General features: G+C 29.5%; 2 protein-coding genes across 3 annotated transcripts; both read right to left on the bottom strand.

Moving 5' to 3' along the window:
- Window positions 1-1436: 1436 nt before the first annotated feature.
- Window positions 1437-4712, bottom strand: LOC123298988 (CCHC-type zinc finger protein CG3800). The gene is made up of 2 exons (XM_044881091.1): window positions 4545-4712; window positions 1437-2930 (listed from the first exon to the last, which is right to left on the bottom strand). Exon 2 carries the CDS (start codon window positions 2913-2915, stop codon window positions 2433-2435), a length of 483 nt encoding a protein of 160 aa, XP_044737026.1. The 5' UTR covers window positions 2916-2930; window positions 4545-4712; the 3' UTR covers window positions 1437-2432.
- A 6605-nt stretch (window positions 4713-11317) lies between these two features.
- On the bottom strand, window positions 11318-16255 carry LOC123297321 (protein bicaudal D). Of its 2 annotated transcripts, none has more exons than XM_044878933.1 (6): window positions 16004-16255; window positions 15800-15940; window positions 13451-14648; window positions 12588-12800; window positions 12184-12441; window positions 11318-11894 (listed from the first exon to the last, which is right to left on the bottom strand). In XM_044878933.1, the coding sequence occupies exons 1-6, from the start codon at window positions 16214-16216 to the stop codon at window positions 11617-11619; spliced, it is 2301 nt and encodes a 766-aa protein (XP_044734868.1). In that variant the 5' UTR covers window positions 16217-16255; the 3' UTR covers window positions 11318-11616. The 2 variants fall into 2 exon arrangements, with proteins under 2 accessions (XP_044734868.1, XP_044734867.1); XM_044878932.1 differs by having other exon boundaries at window positions 11322-11894; window positions 12588-12812; window positions 13436-14648.
- Window positions 16256-20862: the final 4607 nt, after the last annotated feature.

The following is a 20862-nucleotide window of genomic DNA, read 5'->3' as shown; positions in this document are numbered from 1 at the left end:
GACAATAGGATTTTTAAAATGAGTTAAATTCAATAATTTAGATAAAAATTTTATTTATTGACTTCCATTTTGTTTTCAATTTGATGTTTTGTACATTGTAAGTAAAATAATAAAAACACAATATTTAAAGTTTGATTTGCATTTTATTTCAAAATGAATCGAGGACGCAAAATGTATTTTTTAATTATTTTTAATCGCCATGCCATTACAAAACTTTTCAATAAGCAAATCAAACAAAAATAACAATTTTAAACTTCCAAACAAAATCCTTCCACCAAATCTTCTCACAATAACAGTTTTTAAAACAATTTCTAAAACATCTTCCAACAAACCTTAACTTCCTTCTTTCTCATTCTACTTCCTCTTCCTCGTGCTTCTCTCTCTCTCTCTCTGTCCCACTTACTAAACTACATTTAAAAGAATACATTTTGTATTGTTTTAAATGTACCAACAAACTCAAGAAACCTTCGAAACCACTCTTTAGCTCCAAAACTTGGGACGGCCTTCATCAATAAATGACGTCAAACTATTCGTCAACAAAAAAAAATATCACAATTTTCATTAAAAATCAAACTCCTAGCGAGAATATTAATTTTATATTATCTTAACACGAAAACGGGTTCCAAATTTATTAAATCATCTGGATTTAAGAGTATTATGGAAATTTTAGCAGATATTGTTCAAAGTCGTGCCTCAAAACTTTTAAATACGAAAATTTCCATAACTAGGAACTTCTCTTTCAAGGGGCATCGGATTTTTTTTTTTCGGGGTGACGAACTATGTCACATATTTAAACAAGAACACAATTGAAGGAAGAATGCAAAAATATCCGACATTCGAAAACGAACTATTTTCGCCGCACGAAAACTTTTAGTTTTCAAATTAATTAAAAAAAGAATTACTTAATTTTCCTATGTCCCTGAATTAATATTTGACTCGATAATAAAATTAATATCCTCATAAAAACTGTTGAATCGTGAAACATGAATATTCAATAATATCTTCGTACTTAACTGTTCAATTGTCTTCACATCATGATCTCTTTCTTTCTCTCTCTCTCTAAATTAATAAATACTTCTCTCTCTCTGTCTTTCTAAAGCTCAATAGATACGACTCAGACTTTATTATATAAAAATATTTTATATAAAATATCACTGTTATCAAAAAGAAATTTGTATCAAAAATAAAGTATTTTTCTTGGTAAATATTCATTATAATATTTTCGCCAAATAAATTTTCTTTTTATTAATTTTCCTTTACTTTTTATAAACAACCTGATTTCTCACAAAAAAAATTAATTTAGAAAAATAAAATTAAAAAATAAATACAGAATGTTTCAGAAACGTTTTACAAAAAAAAAATTTACCTAATTCGTATAAAAAAAAATTCACAAAATTTTAATATAAAGGATTAAATACAAAAAAAAACGAAAAAAATTAAACCACAAATATACAATTTATATTGCATACTCTTTTTTATAATGCTTAAACTGAAATTGAAAGTCAGCCTTGTACACACTGTATGTAACAATAGTTGTCAATTTTTTATTTTGAGAGTTTAAAAACCAAGTTTTTTCTTCTCCATTTTCAGGGTAGCAAACGATTTGACTATTATCTAACTCCTTTTGAAACGAACAATCGTTTATTCGGAAAAATCGATAAAGAATATGGTCTTTCAAGTTTTCGTTACTTGCGTTTATTCAAAATCTGAATATTGGATGTTTACAATTTAACATTTATAATTACAATCAATTTTCAGATCGTTCGTCACCCTGAGTTTTCAAAAACATTCGGTCCGTCAAGAAAACAGAAATAAAAATATAAAAATTTATTCGAAAAAATTTGTTAGTGACTCATTTTTTTGGAATGTTTGATAGCAAATGTTTTCGAATAAATTCGACGAAGGTTCTTTGAAATAACTTATACAAAAATACACCAATGAATTTTCCATTTTTTTTTCTATATATTTGAGTTTTTCATAATAATATATATTTATTTTTCGTTTAAAAACATTACTTTTTTTTGTAAAATTTCCTTTTAAGACATAGGATGAGCACTAGCTCACCTTAAATTCCCATCTTAAATTAAAGTTTGAGAAACAGCCAACGTGAATTCATTTGCCCGCTGTTTATTTTTTTTACTTTCTTTTTTTTTTTTGTTAAAACGAAAAAAAAAAACTGTCTCAAGCCTCTGGGCCTCTTTTTTCTGTATTTATTTAAATTTGCATATCAATTTATGGATACTTTGTTATTTGAATTGCTTTAAGAGCCTCAGTTTGTGTAACTAACAAATCAAATTTTTAATATATTATCTCCATCGGCTGCGTTACAAAAATTAGGATAACCGTTCTCAGGTCCAAACATTATAATTAATTAATAGGTTTTGTAATTATGAAAATGTTGTAAAAGTTGTTTTGAAAAAAGATTCCAACTTTTACTTTCTGACATCTTGTTCGCAATCACGCCTAAGATGTCCCGGTTGATTGCAAATGTAACACGCCTTAGTACTCTCTGGACAATTTCTCGAAATATGACCTGTCTTTTGACATGTATAGCACAATTGTGAATTGTAACGACCACCTCCGTCACGATCGGAATTCGATTCAGGGCATGCGCGCGCAATATGCCCTGGTTTATTACAATTGTAACATGACGGAGCGTCAGGACTTTGTAAACAATCCTTGGCAATATGGCCGGTGCTATTGCAACGATAACAACGGTCTTGATCTTTACAATCACGTGCAAAATGACCAAAACGATTACATTTGTAACACTTTTCACGTCTGTTGAAGCCGCCACCGTCCATACCACCACGACCACCACCGTCACGTCCACCGCCGCTGCCACCGCCTTGTGGACATTCACGGGCAAAATGACCGATACGGTTGCATTTGTAACAGCATAAACTTGAACTCATCTTGGAAAATTATTTCTGTAATTTAAATAAATAAATAAAAATTAACAACAAAAAAACCCAACAGAGTAAAGGAGCTACATCGTCGAGGAAACCTGCCTAGAGGAGTCAAAAATTTTGAATGTTGGATTAGGTTCCTCAGCTGTCTTTCAGGTATCGATTATACCGAAACGCCTAACATTTGGAATTTCGGCTGCTAAGGTAGCATATTTTTGACTATATGGTGGCCATTTGTAAATTGTAACTGTAGGCATTTAAAATTTTGAAAAGCTGCCATATGTTTCTGTAGTACTAGAAATTGCAAAGATTCGAGAAACTTATTTAAAATTTCAGTATTTAATGAATATTTCAATTCGAAAAGATTGAAGAAAGTGCATAAATTTACAATTTAAATACAATTAAATTAAAAATTATCATAAATTGGCAAATAGCTACTACATTTATAATAATTAGTCGACTACCTCCAAAATTCCTGTAAATTAGGTATACGGTTTACATAACTGATTAAAAATTTCCGTAATTTATTCAATCGATACTTTTTGACTAAGAAGGAGAAAGCATTTTGTAATTTTCATAATAGGATTCAAAAATTCAGTTTATTTAGAATTTTTCATACTGTCAAATACAAAACTTCTTTTTTTTTTCTTTGATCATTATATTAGAGAATTTCTGAGGGCCAAGCTTATAAACCTCGAAATAAATTTCGATTTTTGCCCCAATTTCCTAGATCAGTTTTTTGTATTTTTAAAATACGTATTTCGATTACCAAGTAGTCATCTTCAGTAAGAATTAGCTAGTGATTACTCTTATTAAGAATGTTACTCTTTGCTAATTTGGTGGCGGACTGCACTTTTGTGCTTTTATTAACTGTAACTGCAATAATAATTGATTCAAGAATAAAAAATTTTACGTCTTGATATCGATCAAGTTTAAAATTACCACAAAATTTACGACTCGAAAAAAGATACGCCTTCAGCCATTAATTAATCAATTTCGATTGTTAAAATTCAAAATTAAGACCTACACGATAATATTAATTGAAAAATCCGTATTTCACCATAAAATTTCATGCAAATTAAATGAATATTTTAAAAAATTCCGATGTTTATCATTTTTAAATTATTACTATTTCTATTTATAAATTTCAAAACAATACAAAGAAAATTCATAATATATACAAGAAAAATTTTAAATGCGATGTTAACATATTTAGACTTTTGAAAAACTTGAAATATATGGAAAAATTTTGTTTAAAAACAGATACATTTGGACAAAAAACTATTAATCCCTAATATAATTCGCTAATATATAATAAAACAATAACTTAAACTTTTTTTCTTTGTAAAAATTTCTTACAATGGAGTCACATACGATTTTCATAAAATGCAAAAAAAAAAAAATCATGCTCTTAAAATCGAAAAATTAAACCGGTGTTAAAGTTTATCGAATATTGATAAATAATCGGAATGAAATGAATTTAAAAGAAATAAAAACAATAATGAAAAACTATGAAAAAGATATGTTTTTTTTTTGTAAAAATGAATAAACCACGTGTAAATCGATCTCTGAAATACGTATGTCGGGTTCGATTATATACAAATTTTATTAAAAATAAAGAATATATTTACTTACTTTGTAAAAATAATAATAACAACAACAAAACTAATTTAACTGATGAAATTAATTTGAGAAATCAACGTTAATTTTGATAAGAAATTTATTAATAATAATTCCTTAAACAATATACTCCGTGGCCCCTGCCACCATTTAATTCAAGAGGAAGGCTCGGTCGTCGACAAACCGACAAATGCATTTAGTGCGCGCCAATCGTGGTTGTTTTCATTCACATGCATGCAACCATGCAACCAAATTGTGCAACCGAACACAATGAATTGTCTCTACATTTATAAATTATTTATTCTAAAGCTTCGTGTACATGCATACCTTTTTGTTCAAGTTCAAATAAAACCTTTAGAATTTATCCAAAACTTCACAAATCACAACCACAGTTTTATACAAAATTTATACGCTCAATTTAATTTAAGCAGCCTCTAATAATTGAACTAGAAAGTTTCCATGAAGTGCCTTATTGTTAATTTTTCAGCTCCCGCTGCTCCTTCTTTTATGTTTAAAAAGTATGTTTTTTTCTTTATATTCGTACCAACAATCTGATTCGAGTTATTGTTAAGGAAATACCTTTTGGCAAAGTCAACTCTGTTTTTCAAGGTCGATAAAAAACTTTATTTGGTTAAATAAATCAATCAATATATATATATTCATCTAAGACAAAATAAAATGAAAACTAAAAATTAAATTTAGAAACATTTATAATATTTTTGTTTTATTTACAGAATTCATTGATATGCTATTTTTATTTTGTAAGATCCGATCTGATTTTACTGCTGTAGTGTTTGTAGTAGTACTTAGTATAGGCAATACAAAATAATTCAATCTTTTTAGGATTTAGTTTGCAAAAAATATTTTGATGAAGAAATCTTTTCGAAAACTTTTAAACGTCATCTCAAAAGTTCATTGTAAAATTGTGGTACGTAAAAAAGAGTTATTAAAGATAATTGTTATTAAAGAGGAAACGATGTCTCACCTTCTCTGTCACTATCCAGCTCCTGTCATGATCATGAAATCGTTGATGTAAAAGCACTCTTGCTGTTCTTAAAGAACTCAAAATGGGTCAAGGAGTAGTGACCGGATGTGGGCCAACCTTTCTTCGGTATCACAACGGCAACTATGATCTAATTGAATCCCACCCCAGGACAGACACGCTAACCTTATCTAGTAGTTTTAGTTTTTATTAAATAGAGTCAAAATCGGTTATTACGGCATCGGATAAAAGGACATTCTACTTATAACGGGCTTCATTAGATGAATGAGTCGTCTATAACGATCAATATTTACTATTTTGAACATTATTAACTAATGAACTCTAACTAAGAAATTCAGACAGAAACTTATTTTCGAGTCCTTACTCATGAATAAAATTTTTTTCTCTTTTGTATTTTAATGAACTTTTGACAAAATATATGTTACACAAGTTTAGAGAAAAAATTACATCATTAGAAAATTGTTTATCCGAAAATGATTGAATTAAAAAATTGTTTTTAATCAAAATTTAAAAATATTGCACAAAATTCATGTTTTTAAAAAGAAAAAACATAGAAACCTTTCAGTTTTAAGTTGGTTTCAAATAAAAAAGCAACTACCACAATCTAAATTCTATTTAATTAATAATTAAATTATTGTTGTTTTTTTTATTAATTAATTAATTAGATAATTAGTAATAACATGATAAATATTTTTTTATAATCTTCCATATTTTTATATTTATTTTATATAAATAAAAAATTGAATAGGACTTAACTTTTTAACTTTTATGAGCTTTGGAATACAAAATTACAACTTTGTAAACTAAATGTAAAAAATTGGTTGATTTTTAGTAATTGGTTGACTATAAGTCTAAGGGCAGGCGTAGTGTTCATATCGGCTGAGAAAATCTCATTCTTTGGGAAAATCAATTATAAGTTAGCCGCGCAATTCAAAAATTTTCTAGGTCTTCGAAAAGAAAAATTTACGGCTAAGTAATTTAAAAAGTTGGTATACAGAACATTGACAGCAACCTCTCGTACGAATGCCCTTCAGACTTATTGTGATAAATAAAAGACCTCGCGAAAAGAAACTCGTAACCAGTAAGTTAAATTAAATAAGTACATAATTGTAGTAAATTTAGAATTTACAAAATGGTTTTTTATTTATTTCTAAGTTCCACATGATATGCAGATGTCTGTAAAAAAAACCATTTTGTAAATTCGATTAGTATTGGATAAATTAATAAAAACTAAATTACTTATTTATCTAATTAGCCATAGTATAAAAGATCTGTGAAAAAAATAAAATTGATTTAATTAAATGAATAAAAACAAATTCACATTTTCTTAGTCATTTAAGATAATAAAAAACAATTGAAAGACATTTAAGATAATAAAAAAAAAACAATTGAATGACATTTAAGATCATTAAAAACAATTGAATGACTTTTAAGATCATTAAAAAACAATTGAATGACTTTTAAGATCATTAAAACACAATTGAATGACATTTAAGATCATTAAAAACAATTGGATGACATTTAAGATCATTAAAACATAATTGAATGACAATTAAGATCATTAAAAACAATTGGATGACATTTAAGATCATTAAAACATAATTGAATGACAATTAAGATCATTAAAAACAATGACATTTAAGAGCCTACTTAAATCCTAAAAACAACTGAAGAATGAGACAGACATTTAAAAGCTCACTTAAATTACTAACAAAAAAAAAAAAAATTAAAAAACAAATGAAAATGTTTGTTTTTTATTTTTCATTAAATATTTGGACAGTTTGGATTTCAATCATGCACAGAGAAGAAAAATTCATTCATCAATAGCATATCACACAATTTCATTTAAAGGGACGGCGGTTCCGCGTCCAGAGGCTCGGAAACTCTTGCTCATACGCTCAACAATCAAATGGACAGTCGGACAACGGAACGATTAAAAGGTTCAAAAATCACTTATATGTGTTTTCCTTTTTTAAAATATTTGCAGCTGTATAATTTTTGAAGGGAAATTTTAAAACGATTTGAATTTGACAACCAATTACAACAAATAGTGGTCTTTACGAAACGGTCTAAATGAAACCAGGTAGTTTTTAAATAATGACGTATCCAAGAATTTTAAAAACCTGTGAATTGAAGTAATTAAAAACCTGACATTGGTAATACTCATTACTTCAAATGAGTCAATTTGTGTAAGACTGGTTTAACTGACAGATAAATTCTTGATTCGTTACGGAACACTCTATTAATAAATTTATTGCCTGCAAATTCTATCCGTTTTATGCTACACCCATTTTACAAAGTAAATCAGTCAGAATTTATGCCGATTTCTGGTTTGAAAAAAGATTTTCGTCTTGATAAAATGACTTGCCTTGTTAAGTTCCCCTCCCCTCTTCAATTACACAATTGCAAATCTTTTCAAAATTTTATGTAACACTTTAGAAAATATACTTTTACGAAATTCGTTGTTGCTAAAATTTGTATTATTGGCAATTATTGATATTGAAAATAAAAAATTCAATTGAGAAAAGTAGATTTTTGAAGTTTTGTAGAATTTAGAATAATTATCGGGTTGAAAAGGTTGAAAGTAAATTTTCTAAAATTTACAAAATTAACTTAAACATCTAATTTTGTTATATTTTTTTTGGACAATGTGTTTTTCTTGGATGGTGTCATTTCTAATATAAACAATTTGTTAATATTTAGTCGATCAAGTAGGAAAATTCAAATTTTGAAAGACTTAAGTTTTATGGCAGATAAAATTGGCGAAAAGAATCCATAGATGTTTATACTAAATTCAAATTACAGAAATTTCGTTACGTACAATTTCTGATTTTATTGTAAGACGTTTTTGAGTAAAGTTTGGAGTATTAAGCCAGAGAAGTAATTGTCCAAAGTCCTTAAATTAGCCAAGGGAACAAATGAATGTTAATCTGGTATGGATAACGGGACACAGAAACATTCCAAGTAGGTGTGAAGCCGACGAGCTTGGTAAATGGCACAAGACTGCCGGACACAATAATCAATAGGCATCTGGGAGTTCCGTTTGCGAACAGCAAGCTTCTCCTAAATGAAGATTTCAGCTATTACAGGGCACTGGTTAGGCGGCAGGCACGCTGAACGCCTGGGTCTAACAGTGCCACGAGGAGATAGACTCATTCGAGCCAGCCTTTCTTTGACGATATCTCTCACCTGAAGCCCGTTGACGTCAAAGCACTCCTGCTGTTCTTTTTCGGTATCACACGAACTCTTTGGTCTAATTGTGTACCACTTCAGGACAGCCACTTTAACCTAATCTAACCTATACTAATTCTTGATCAAAATTTTGTTTATTTCAACCTATGAGTAGCCTTGTCATATCAGACGCGATCGTCGATGTCGTAGAACTGTCCTAGTTTTATAAGACACACGTTTCAATATCCCAATTTCCAAATAACGGTGCACTTTCTGCATACAAAACATTGGTTGAAAAAAGAAGTCAGTTATCTAGAGTTTAGTATTAAACATCTGTGAAATTCATTCATGAAAATTTCTTAAATATTACGATGATGATTTTGAATAGCTTGAATTTCGACTAAATATTAAAACACCATTTTTTTTCTTTAAACTATGTAAAAATAAGTTTCAACTACCGCCTAAAATTACAGTTAATAACAATTATTATTTTTATTTAAATGGTTCAAGGGCCGATCCTAGTCAACTCTCCCCTGATAACATACTCTAAAAGTTAAATTTTAAGTTAGTTAGATTGATCAGATGAGATTTGACTGCGATCGACTCTTCTACTACAAAAAAAAATTATAAGTAATTTTCAAAAACCAAAAAAATGTTTTTTTTTTTGGAAAAGATTCGTTTGGAAAACTACACATTTTGTTGAAATTTTCCATTTTGTTTTATATTACAATTATTTTATTAAATTTATTAATTATTTTTAGTATTAAATACTTTCATTTCTAAATGCTGCCCTCAACCAAAAAAGAAACCAAAAAAAAAAAAACCATACAATAACCTAAACGAAAATGATTAGCTGACTAGTATCAGCATTTTAATTGGATGACGCTTATAGCTGCCAAATTTTTTTTTTTTTTATTAACAATTATTGGATCAACAGTTTTTTTTTATAAATATATTTTTATAAACAATTAAAAACATTATGTTAAATACATTATAAATTTTTTAAGGAAAATTAATGTGTAATTTTAATCAAAAACAAATAAATCTTGACTCTACATTTTGAAAAAAGGGATTATAGTACAAATAGATTTGCGGCGAAGCGTAGTTTTATTGAGTCATTTGAGAACGACTGAAAATTTCAAAGATGGTAGCCAGTACTGCGTTTTCAATCATAACCCTGTTCCGTGTTCTCAAAGTGGAGAGCTTTGTCCTTAATGAAGTACCAAAGATGCAGCGTCACAGAAATTCCAAAAAAATAAAGGCTGAAAGTTTACATCATGTTTTCGGACGATGAATTGTTAAGTAGTTACCTGAGCATACGCCCATAACCGGTACGCAAGCTCAGTCCACCAGTCCACATTTTTGATGTGAGCTTACATCTATTTAGCTTATACAAGGGTCAGTTCGATGTGAATACACCAAACTGACAGTGTGTAGCGTTTCTAAAATGGCTCACTAAAAACTACGCTTGACCGTAGGCCTAAAATGTTATGTAAAAATCCATTTTAACCGCCATTTTCCAAGATGGACGGCCATTTTTCGATCATGGATTATTTTTAGTTTTCTAATCAAAATTACACGTTAATTTTTTTCGGAGGGGACAAATTTAAAATAAATTTTCATTCCCCGCCTGTTTGTTTTTGAATCATACGTCTAATTGTTATCGAATTTTCATTACTTTTTGTCTTAAATATCTAAACATTTATAGTTTATAGACTCTCGATTTTAATTTTATTATTAAAAATAAATTTTATGGTTTAAAAATAATGTGGCCATATTTTTTGCCCATCATGCGTGTAATCTCAGAATAAAATAAAAACTTCATTTTTGTACAAAACTCGTCTTGTTTCGTATAAAATTTCACTTAAACGATCAATTTCCAATAAGAATCCATTTTTTAGTTAGTTCTAATCGTTGTTCGATAGCATCTCGCAAATAGGGAATATTCATGTATTTTTTTTATATTTTTAATTCATTGTTTACGCCGTTATAACAAAGTAAAAAATATAAATACTGTTTAAAAATACTGTATTTAAGTGTAAAAAAATATTTAAAATACATTATAATTTTGAGGTATTTAAACGCAGTTTTTTCGCGAGCTCTGTTGATGACGTATAAGTACGTGATCTGTCAATTTTTGACAGTTCAATGTATAATTTGTACTTTAAAAAAATGAATTTACAACACAGAATTTACACTCGTTATTATTAAATTTTCTAATAAAAAGCCGTAGAATAATATAATTTAATGAAATATCATATAAAATGTAAGTAATTAATATCATACAGTATGTCAACAAATTTGACAAGCCCGTACTATGATGTCACGTCCGTATAAAAATTTGAATTTTCGTTTCAGAAATTTTTAAACGCCCTCATTTAATTTGTACTTTTATTAATTAATTTTAAGTAATTAAAAACATATTAATTACTAAAATAATGGTTTAGTTGAAATGTCCAGTAATTAAAGTTACGGAAGAAAAATATTTGAACCAAATTTAAATTTCATGAATATTCCCTATTGTAAAGTTTGACTGCCAAGAGATGCAGAAAGATTTCAAAATAGGGTCTAATTTATAGTTTTAAAAATAGTAAATAGTTTAAAGTTTATGATGCATAAACATTTATGCGTGAAAAAAAATTATGGATCACGCAATTTTAATACGGTCGGTTGGAAAACTTTATTAAAATAAAAAATTTCGTCACGCTCCTACAAACCCTAAGTTATTAAAAAAAAAACATTCTTATTCATAGAAGGAGCGCCCTAATATTGAATCCATCAGGATCGATATTAAAACTATCGAAGAATTCTAAAAATAATTCTGGAAATAAACCCCCAAAAATTGGTTATTTACATTTTAAAAAATGTTGTAACAAATGCAATTACACACATGACAGCCCTGGACGACCTCGGCTAGAAGAAATCTCGACTAGTTTGCGGACGACCCGTTCGAGGGAATGCAGTTTTACCACCACGTCCCCCAATACCACCAGGTCGACGTGCATTTCGTATTTCACGATCCATTTCTAATTCTTCTAATTTTTGTGTTAAACTTAATTTTTGTTGTACAGCAATACGTAATAATTGATTTAACGTTTTCTTTTCATCTTCTGCTGCACTCAATTGATTTTGTAGATCGTCCACTTGTGTTGAATATTCTTCGCAACGTGCAGCAAACATTGCACGTAAACCTAAGTTGTTGTTGGGATAAAAATGAATTTTATTTAAAATTTTTATGATTTTATTTGATATCTAAAATAATTATAACTAGATAAATAAAAGCGTGGATCCAGAGAGGAGGATTCATGGACCAAGTGCGTGTAGTCAGGCCTGGATTTTCATATTGGGCCCTAGGCGACAAATTGATGAAAGGGAAGGCATCAAAAATGTAAGGGAAGGAGATGAAAACCAGATTCACGCTCTTAAAAAAGAAAAAAACAAAACAAAATTAAGAAAAGGATAGTGATAAGTGATACATACTTGAGAATGTAGCTGCATCTTCTTTTAATGATCGTAATTCATTACGTAATTTCATCATTGTTTCGGATACAATTGATTTTTCATTCTCATATTTTGATTTCAAATTCGTTAATGCCACTTCGGCTGTATTCTTATTTGATTTCAAAACCGTTCGTAAAGTGGCGATTTGTTCACGTTTTGTGGACAATAATGATTTTAATTTGATCACTTGTTCTTGTAATTCACTTAATTCAGCTTCTTTACATTCATCTTTGTTTCCTGTTAAAATAAATTAAAAAATTTTAATATGATCTGATTCCAGGGCTAGGCGTAGTATTTGACAATCATTTCAGAACTCTTAACTTTACACCCGGTTCCGAAATAACAGTCAAATATAACAAGGCTGACCGTAAATGATAACTTACCTTCAGAGCTGCTCATACGCATTCCTTTCATTTTGGATAATTCAATTGTATTCTCAACAGCTGAACGTAAATGTTTGATTTGATCCACAATAGTTTCCACATGTTTAGCCATTTCAGCAGCATCACTTAAACTTTCTAAGTTCTTCAATGGTATATCAGTCTTTAATCTACTTTGTAATATTTGCATTTTCGATAATTCACCAATAGTGGGTGCTGTTTCATTCACTGGAAACGAAGCAAAAAAAAAATCATTTTAAATAAACTAAAGAGCACTGGTGCGGTGGCCCTTTTTTCTTCCCCTTTTTAAGGAACAACCGAGTTTGACGTCGACTGACTTTAGGTCGGAGAGGTCGTCAAAAAGAGGCTGGCTCAAGTAAGTCCATCTCCTCATGACAAGAGCTGGACAGTGACAGAGAAGATAAGACATTGTCTCCTCCTCGTCATCACTGTGACAGCTCCTGCAGTAGTCGTGATACACTGCCAGGCCTAAGCGTTCAGCATGCTTGCCGCCCAATAAGTGTCCTGTGATAGCCGCAACAACTTTGCGAACAGAGGCCCTTGGAAGTGATATGAGAACTTCGGAACGCCTGCGATTGTACTCAGACCATATCTGTCTTGTAGTACCACAAGTACGTTCTTCCCTCCATCTAAGATTGGCCTTTTTCAGAATATCCTCTTTCAGGAGTAACTTGCAGTTCGCAAATGGAACTCCCGGGTATTTATTTATGCTTGTGTCCGGCAGCATCGTGCCATTTCTGGCAAGCTTCACAATTTCTCATAGATGCATGATAAAACCTCGACAACTCAAAGAAAACCGTGAAAACATAAAAATAAAATAAAATACATACTTGGAGTCATTCCACCATGTTTTTCATGATCCAAGACCACCCGACTAGGTGTCTCTCCATTCACCGTACACACATGATGATACAATTGAGCTAATTCATCGGACACCGTACTTAAATCATTTTGAGCAACATCCAGTGCAGATCCCGCTTCACCAGCAATTTCACCTAATATTCGTACATCCGTTTCTAATTCCGCTGATTTCTGTTCCATATCTAATAATTTATTTTTCAAATTTGTTACTTCCGTACGTAATTGTAACGTAGCATCCGAAATATTTAAATTCTTTTCTAAATCTTTTAATTCATTCCGCAATTGTTCGATTTCTTTCGAGGAAAGTGTAAACCATCGATGATATTGATCAACAATTATCGATAGTTTATCAATAGCTGTGTTCTCTTTATTTGGACCAATTTCTTTGTCGACTTTTTGCCGTAAATGTTGTAAAGATTCAACGTGCGCGGATAATTGAATTAAACGTGTCATAAAACCTTGAAGTTCATTTTGATTTTTCTCAACTTGTAATTGGCTGTCCCGTAAGTTTTGCGTTAATAAATTCTTTTCCGTTTCTGCTAGTTCCAATTGTTTTTCCAATTTCTTTAATTCGTTCAAATGAATTTCCGAAAATAGATCGACCTGTTTTGGATCAGGTGAACTATCATCCCCACCACTTTTCAAGTCAGCTTCAATCCGTTTCAACGCAGGTAATTCGTCTTCGCCATCACTTCCAATTTGAGTATCGTCGGTCATTCCACGAATACTGTACGCTAAATTACTAATATTATACATAGACTCCCGATTTATATGTTGATCGAGTTCCTTTTTAATCGCATACTTCGCTTCACGCTCCGATTGTAATGATTCTAACGCTTCTTCCATTTGTTTTTCGGCAATTTTCTTTAAATTTGCTAATTCTTCAACTTGAGAATTTAACAATTCAACTTCTTCTTGTAGCCGACGCATTTCATGTTTGATACTTTCGAATTCAACTTGAGAGGATTTTAAAACGGAAACTTGTTTTTGTAACGTGATATTTTCCTCTTCGAGTTCATTATTTTCGGTTATTAAACTTGTTTCACGGTATTTGATTTCTCGAAGTTCTAATTTTAATTTTTTACGTTCTAATTCCAAATCTTCTTTATCTTTACCGACGTCTGTGTTCTCTTGAAGCATACGATCCCGTTCGGCGGTAACGCGTTCCAATTCATGACGTAACTAAAACAGATATAAACTCAAATTCATTTTAAGCATTCCGTATTTCGAGGAAGTTGCATGTTTTGTTTGGAATCTTTGGAATCAAAGAGAATTTTTTAGTTTCATTTTCATTCGATTCATTGTCTCTGAGGCCAATGAATCAAATGGAAATAGTCTCGAGAATTACGATAAACTATCTTTTGTGGAAGGTATGCAAAAACGCGTTTCCATTTATGTCAAAAGAACCAATTAGAAACCTTAGGTTAGGTTAGAGTGGCTGTCCTGGGGTGGGACACACTTAGACCATAGGGTCCGTTGTGATACCGTAAATGGGTTACCCCGTCCCAGGCCACTACTCCATGAACCATTTGGAGCTGTTTAAGAACAGCAGGAGGGCTTTGACGTCGATTGACTTTAGGTCGGAGATGTCTTCAAAGAGAGGCTGGCTCAAGTAAGTCCATCTCCTCATGACAAGAGCTGGGCAGTGACAGAGAAGATAAGACATTGTCTTCTAAGCGTTCAGCATGCTTTCCGCCCAGCCAGTGTCCTGTGATAGCCGCAACAACTTTGCGAACAGAGGCCCTTGGAAGTGATATGAGAACTTCGGAACGCCTGCGAATGTACTCAGACCATATCTGTCTTGTAGTACCACAAGTAGGTTCGTCCCTCCATCTTAGATTGGCCTTTTTCAGAATATCCTCTTTCAGGAGTAACTTGCAGTTCGCAAATGGAACTCCCGGGTATTTATTGATGCTTGTGTCCGGCAACATCGTGCCATTTCTGGCAAGCTCGTCATTTCTGACTTTTTTTCTTAAAATGAAAAATAAGAAAATTTACTAGTTATCTCTATCTGGGGGGACACACTGTATATTACATATATACAGGGTGTATAATAATCCTGGATGTCAAATATTCAAATTTTTTTAGGTTCAAAGGTTTTAAATATTTCACAGATGGATGCCCACGGATGGACACAGTGACCACGAGTATAAAATTTTTAATTTTAGGTTAAATTCTACCCACTTTCAGGAAATTTTTTGGAATAAAATACATTTTGAAAGGTATACAAAATATAATTTTCAATTCTACGACTTTTTAAAATGTTTAATTCAACAGATTTATGAACTTTTCACGAATTTTATTTCTACTACGATAAGTTTTTAAGGACTTACCTGTTTCGTTTCATTTTCTAAATCAATAATTTGAGAATTTAAAGATGTTTCTCGAGCTGCACTTTCTGTAAGTAGCGATTCTTCTTGTTCAATCCCAGATTTTGTGGTGACTTTATGTGTGGATTGAAACTTAGTAAGAGCCTATAAAAACAAAAAAGAAAAACTAGATTCATCCAAAAACTACAAGAAAACAAGAAAATTTACCTCTTGTGTATTGTGTAAATCCTGTTTTGTATTTTCATATAAAGTTTCTAACTCTTCACATCGTTGCTCCAAACTTTGTTTCTCTTCCAATAATACTAAACCATACTTTGCGGATTGGATTTTTTCGCTACTAGCTTGATCCAATTCACGAGTTAATCGTTCAATTTCTTCTTTAAGTTCTGTCACAGTTTGTGATAGATTATTGTTATCCATATTTGAATAAAATATATATTTTTGCTAAGTCTTATTTGAATAAAAACTCCATTAAAATTTAATTTTAAAAATAAAACTTATTCACTAAAATGTAAAATACTTCATAATAAAAATCTTTAAAACGTTTTCATTATTTTTTATTTAGTTTTTTTCGACATTTGGATTTGACAATTATATTTTAATAAAAAACGTCTGAGTCTGACACAAAATTCTATTTTTGCAGATGACTGCACTTGTATGGACAAAGCGCTTGCGCTTGTAGGTCGAACTCCAGTCAAGATATTTTCAAATTGTTGTTTCCTCTATTTTTTAAATAAAAAAATTTATATTAATTTAGATCATGCAATTTTTATTTTACTTTGAGCATTTCTCTTCTTAGCATTTTTCACTTTTTAATTTTAATGCCAAATACCTTTTTTGAAGCATTTTTACCTGGCCTGTTACATCAAAAATCAAATGTGTTGTTTTTTATCAATTTTTCTTTTCTGGAAGATACTTACTCCAGCTGCTCGATAAAGGAATATCGAAAAGAATTACAAATTAAGTCAAATTACTATTAGTCGCCAAAATCCATAAAAATAAATTTTATCTTTGAGCAAATAAATTTTATTCGATTTGAATAAATTAGTGTTCAAGTTGTTTTAATGCCCAAAACTTTTTGTAATATTATTCATGTTTTTGAAAAGATCCAAAACGATTAATTACTACAATATAATTATCATTAATTACTCTATCGCATTTTGGACTTTCATAAAAAGGTGCATTTTTTTACAGATTAAGAAACGCTAAAAAAAGTATATAGACAAGTGAAAAGAAACAATTGACTGAGTTAATTGTTGAAATACCATGCATAGTCAGTGTTGATTTCTTTATCACATAACACATACAAAAATGTATAGACAGTGTTGATGCGCAATCGTTTGTTTTTTTGACGTCACGTAAATAACAAAAGATATTCACTTTTAAATAGACACACACACAACTGATATTCCTATATTAATACATACTATAAAATTTGCACCTAATTAACGCCCTCGTGGGTAAACAGTGATGTTTACAAAAAAATGTTTCAAACAAAAGTTTTTTATTTTTTTAAAAGCAACATTTTTTACATTTAAACTTTTGTTCTATCTCTAACGGTTTACAAGATGGGTCCTACGGACCCAAGACCCAATTGACCTATGATGCTCATTTACGAACTTGACCCCACTTTTTACGTCCTGAGTACGCTGTAAAAATTTCAGCTCGATATCTTTTTTCGTTTTTGAGTTATCGTGTCCACAGACGGACGGACGGACGGACAACCGGAAATGGACTAATTAGGTGATTTTATGAACAGCTATGACAAAATTTTTTTCCTAGCAACATTATTTTTAAACGTTACAAACTTGGGACTAAACTTAATATACTATGTATATTTCATATATGCATGGTATAAAAATTGTTGGAGCTAGAGTAGCAGAGCTCCAGATCACTAAGGTCATATTTCTTTGTGACGTCATGTGAAACCAATGGGGAGGTGACTTTTGTATCACTTTCGGTGAAGAATTCTCCGTCGTTGCACGGGCATAAAACTAAAGTTGATTTTTGAAAATTTTTAGAAGTACGCAAAATATGAACGTTTAAATTTCCTAACAAAAAAAAAGGAAGATACTTTAAAAGTAACGTCATAGATTCAGTAACGCCATAGAGATTACAAAAAAACCTGATTTTGCAGGAAAGAGATGGACAATAATCTTTGAATGCTTATAACTTCTTTGTTTTTTAATCAATTTTAATTCAACTTTCAAATTTTGTTCTGGTATCAAGTATTTTGTTATGATATCATGGTATCAAGCAAATTCGATATCAGTCATCTAGATACTTCATTTAATTTAGCGTTCTAGCCCCGACATGTAGTGTAAGAGTAAATATAGCAGCAAAAACCAACATCAAAAATTAAAAATTTGGCTTTCTGTTATAAAAAACATTGAGATTCTTAAACCAAAATTCCACTTTATTTCAACAAAGGGCTTTTCATTTAAAAAATAATTATTTTTTGTTTAGCACAGATGTCAATCAAGTAAAAACATATCACATATCTTCTATCTTTGTCATAAAGCGGTGTTTATTAAAGATAAAATAATTCGATTTTCTTTAATTGAATAGTTTTTTTGACAATTCTCCGAAACAAAAGCAAATTGATGAAAAGACCTATTGAAAGGGAATTAGGAAAAATGGACAAATCTAAAAAAAGGTTCAAACATTATTAAAGATTTGAGACATAAAAAATATTAAATTTTATTATTGAATTTTACATAATTACAATGCCTTGTAACAATCACGAGCATAAAATTAAAGTCCTATCTATTTGACAAATCGTGCCAATATTTATAAAAGGTGGCATGGAAAAGAATATACAGCAATCATCTTAATCCTTACTATCACCCCCTCCTCCATTCGATCCTATGACAACAACATACATTCACGGGTAAATGAACACTTCGAAAAATAAAAATAAAATAAATATTATGTACATGGCTGTTTGTCTTTTATTTTTACCTATAATAGGTATTTTTGATCAAAGAAAAGTGGGAAATTTGCATTTGTGTTCAATGTCAAAGAACAGCAAAGGACCACTTGTGTATATTAAGAGGAATTATATATTTTTGAAGTGAAAATTTCTTAAGCCGCATTGGGCGATTTTATTATAATAGTATTTTAGTAGGTGGTAAAAATTCTAGTTTGGTAGTTATCATTTATCTAAGCAGATTGGATTATTTAACACCAATTAAAAAACCATAGCCTCAACCTAAAATCAAATGAGTATTAGGAGAAATTCAAACTTATCATGACTAATCCACAAAGATCAAGTTCTAGTCAAAATGATTAGTGAATTTGAAATGAGACTTAGAGACGAGTTCAATCTAAAGAAGCATCTGTATAAAATGAGCGAAACATCGCGTCGTCTCACTAGTTTCTCATTCAGTGGGAATTAGCTTTTATTTTCAATAATTCTAGATGTAGACCTAAAAAAAATTATAACGACTAACTTTAAAAAAACGATTGAAAGCTTATAAATAATGCTATAAGCAATTCTTTAATTATTTTATTTACATTTCTTATACAATAATGACTAGTAGCAAGCATTAATACAGGGTGGACTTAAATATTTATTCAAAGGAGACTTTATTTCTTCAAAAACGAAATTTCCATAGAAAATTAAGCAATCATAAATGTTACTACACATTTTTTCGTCGAAAACAACGAGATATTTTCAAATATTGTATTCTTAACAAAAATTTCGATGTGAAAGGTTTACCCTCGTAAAATTAAAATATATAATTTTAATTATACGTGTGCTTTATGAAGTTCATAAATCGCGCCACAAAATATAAATAATTTTCCATTTAAAAACAAAAGCATAACGTTTTCAAGTATGGCGTTGGTATGTTTCTAGAATTAATATTTTGTGATTTATTAATTAAAAGTAATTTAATTAAAATATTTTTACTTAATTATTAATCAATAATGAAGTGTTTTATCCAGTCTGGTAAGTTAACTATTCATATTTATCTTAAAATATATTCAAGTGTAAACTTTTAAAAAGGCTCATCTTTTGAAAACATAAAAGATACTTTATTGTTTTATTATTAAGAAAATAATATTATTTAAACCTAAAATGACTCCAAAAGAATTTTATTTTATCATTCATTAATTAAAAATGATTGGATAAATTTTATTTAAAAAATTTAATTAATTTCGTATAATTTGAATTATACGCGCTTTATATTCATATGACAGTCAGCGCCATTAACTATAAATACATTTTAAAACAAAAACATAACGTTTTTAAGTGTGGCGTTGGTTTGATCCTTTTTAATTTTTCTCATTTTTGTTTAAAATTAATTATATTTGTGCTTCATTAATAATTTGTATTTTATCCAATTATGTGAACAAATTATTCATATTTATATTTAAGAAAATTGTTGCTTTCATCATACGTTTTATGATGAAAGAATATAAGATTTATATTCTGTGTGTTATCGTTGGGAAAAAAATTTATGAATACAAAATCATATTTACTGTGTGTTATCATTGAAAAAAATTTATGAATATAAAATCATATTTCATTTGGTCATTTCTTAAAAATGATTAATTAGACTGTTTTTATTGAAAAATTAAAATAAATTCATGTAATTTGAATTGTACGCGCTTTATTGTAGTTAATATATAGATAGCACCACTAACTACAAATCATACTTATATTTAAAAAACAAAAGCATAACGTTTAAATTTTTAAGTATAGCTTGGGTTTATTTTGCACTTTTTAATAATTATGAAGTGATTTTTATTAACTTTAAACTTAGTAATTTTTGTTCAAGTGGTTTTAGTGATTGATTAAAAAAATATTTTGTTTTGTTTAATCAAGTAAGTCAATAATTATTCATATTTTATGTTAAATTCAATCACAGAAGTATTGTTGTGTTGAAATCAAACAAATGTTTACAATTGTATATTTATTTTTTAACAAAAGTTTGAAAAGCACATAAATCTTTTTAAACAAAATTTGTTCTAAATGGGCTAAAATATATTATTAAATATTATACAGCTAATATATATTCACTCACTTTGTTTTTTTTTCATAATTACCCAAAATTTTTCCA

Source organism: Chrysoperla carnea, chromosome 4 (genome assembly GCF_905475395.1).
Source record: "Chrysoperla carnea chromosome 4, inChrCarn1.1, whole genome shotgun sequence".
NCBI classification, from domain to species: Eukaryota; Metazoa; Arthropoda; class Insecta; order Neuroptera; family Chrysopidae; genus Chrysoperla; species Chrysoperla carnea.
The sequence above is the reverse complement of the archived record's forward strand: the minus strand, read 5'-3'. Positions and strand labels throughout refer to the sequence as shown.

Coding starts and splice junctions, on each gene's coding strand:
- LOC123298988 (XM_044881091.1), bottom strand. CDS start 2,915: ATGAGTTCAAGTTTATGCTGTTACAAATGCAACCGTATCGGTCATTTT.
- LOC123297321 (XM_044878932.1), bottom strand. CDS start 16,216: ATGGATAACAATAATCTATCACAAACTGTGACAGAACTTAAAGAAGAA. Junction 14,649..15,799: donor TAGAAAATGAAACGAAACAG/GTAAGTCCTTAA, acceptor TATCTGTTTTAG/TTACGTCATGAATTGGAACG. Junction 12,442..12,587: donor GCGTATGAGCAGCTCTGAAG/GTAAGTTATCAT, acceptor TTATTTTAACAG/GAAACAAAGATGAATGTAAA.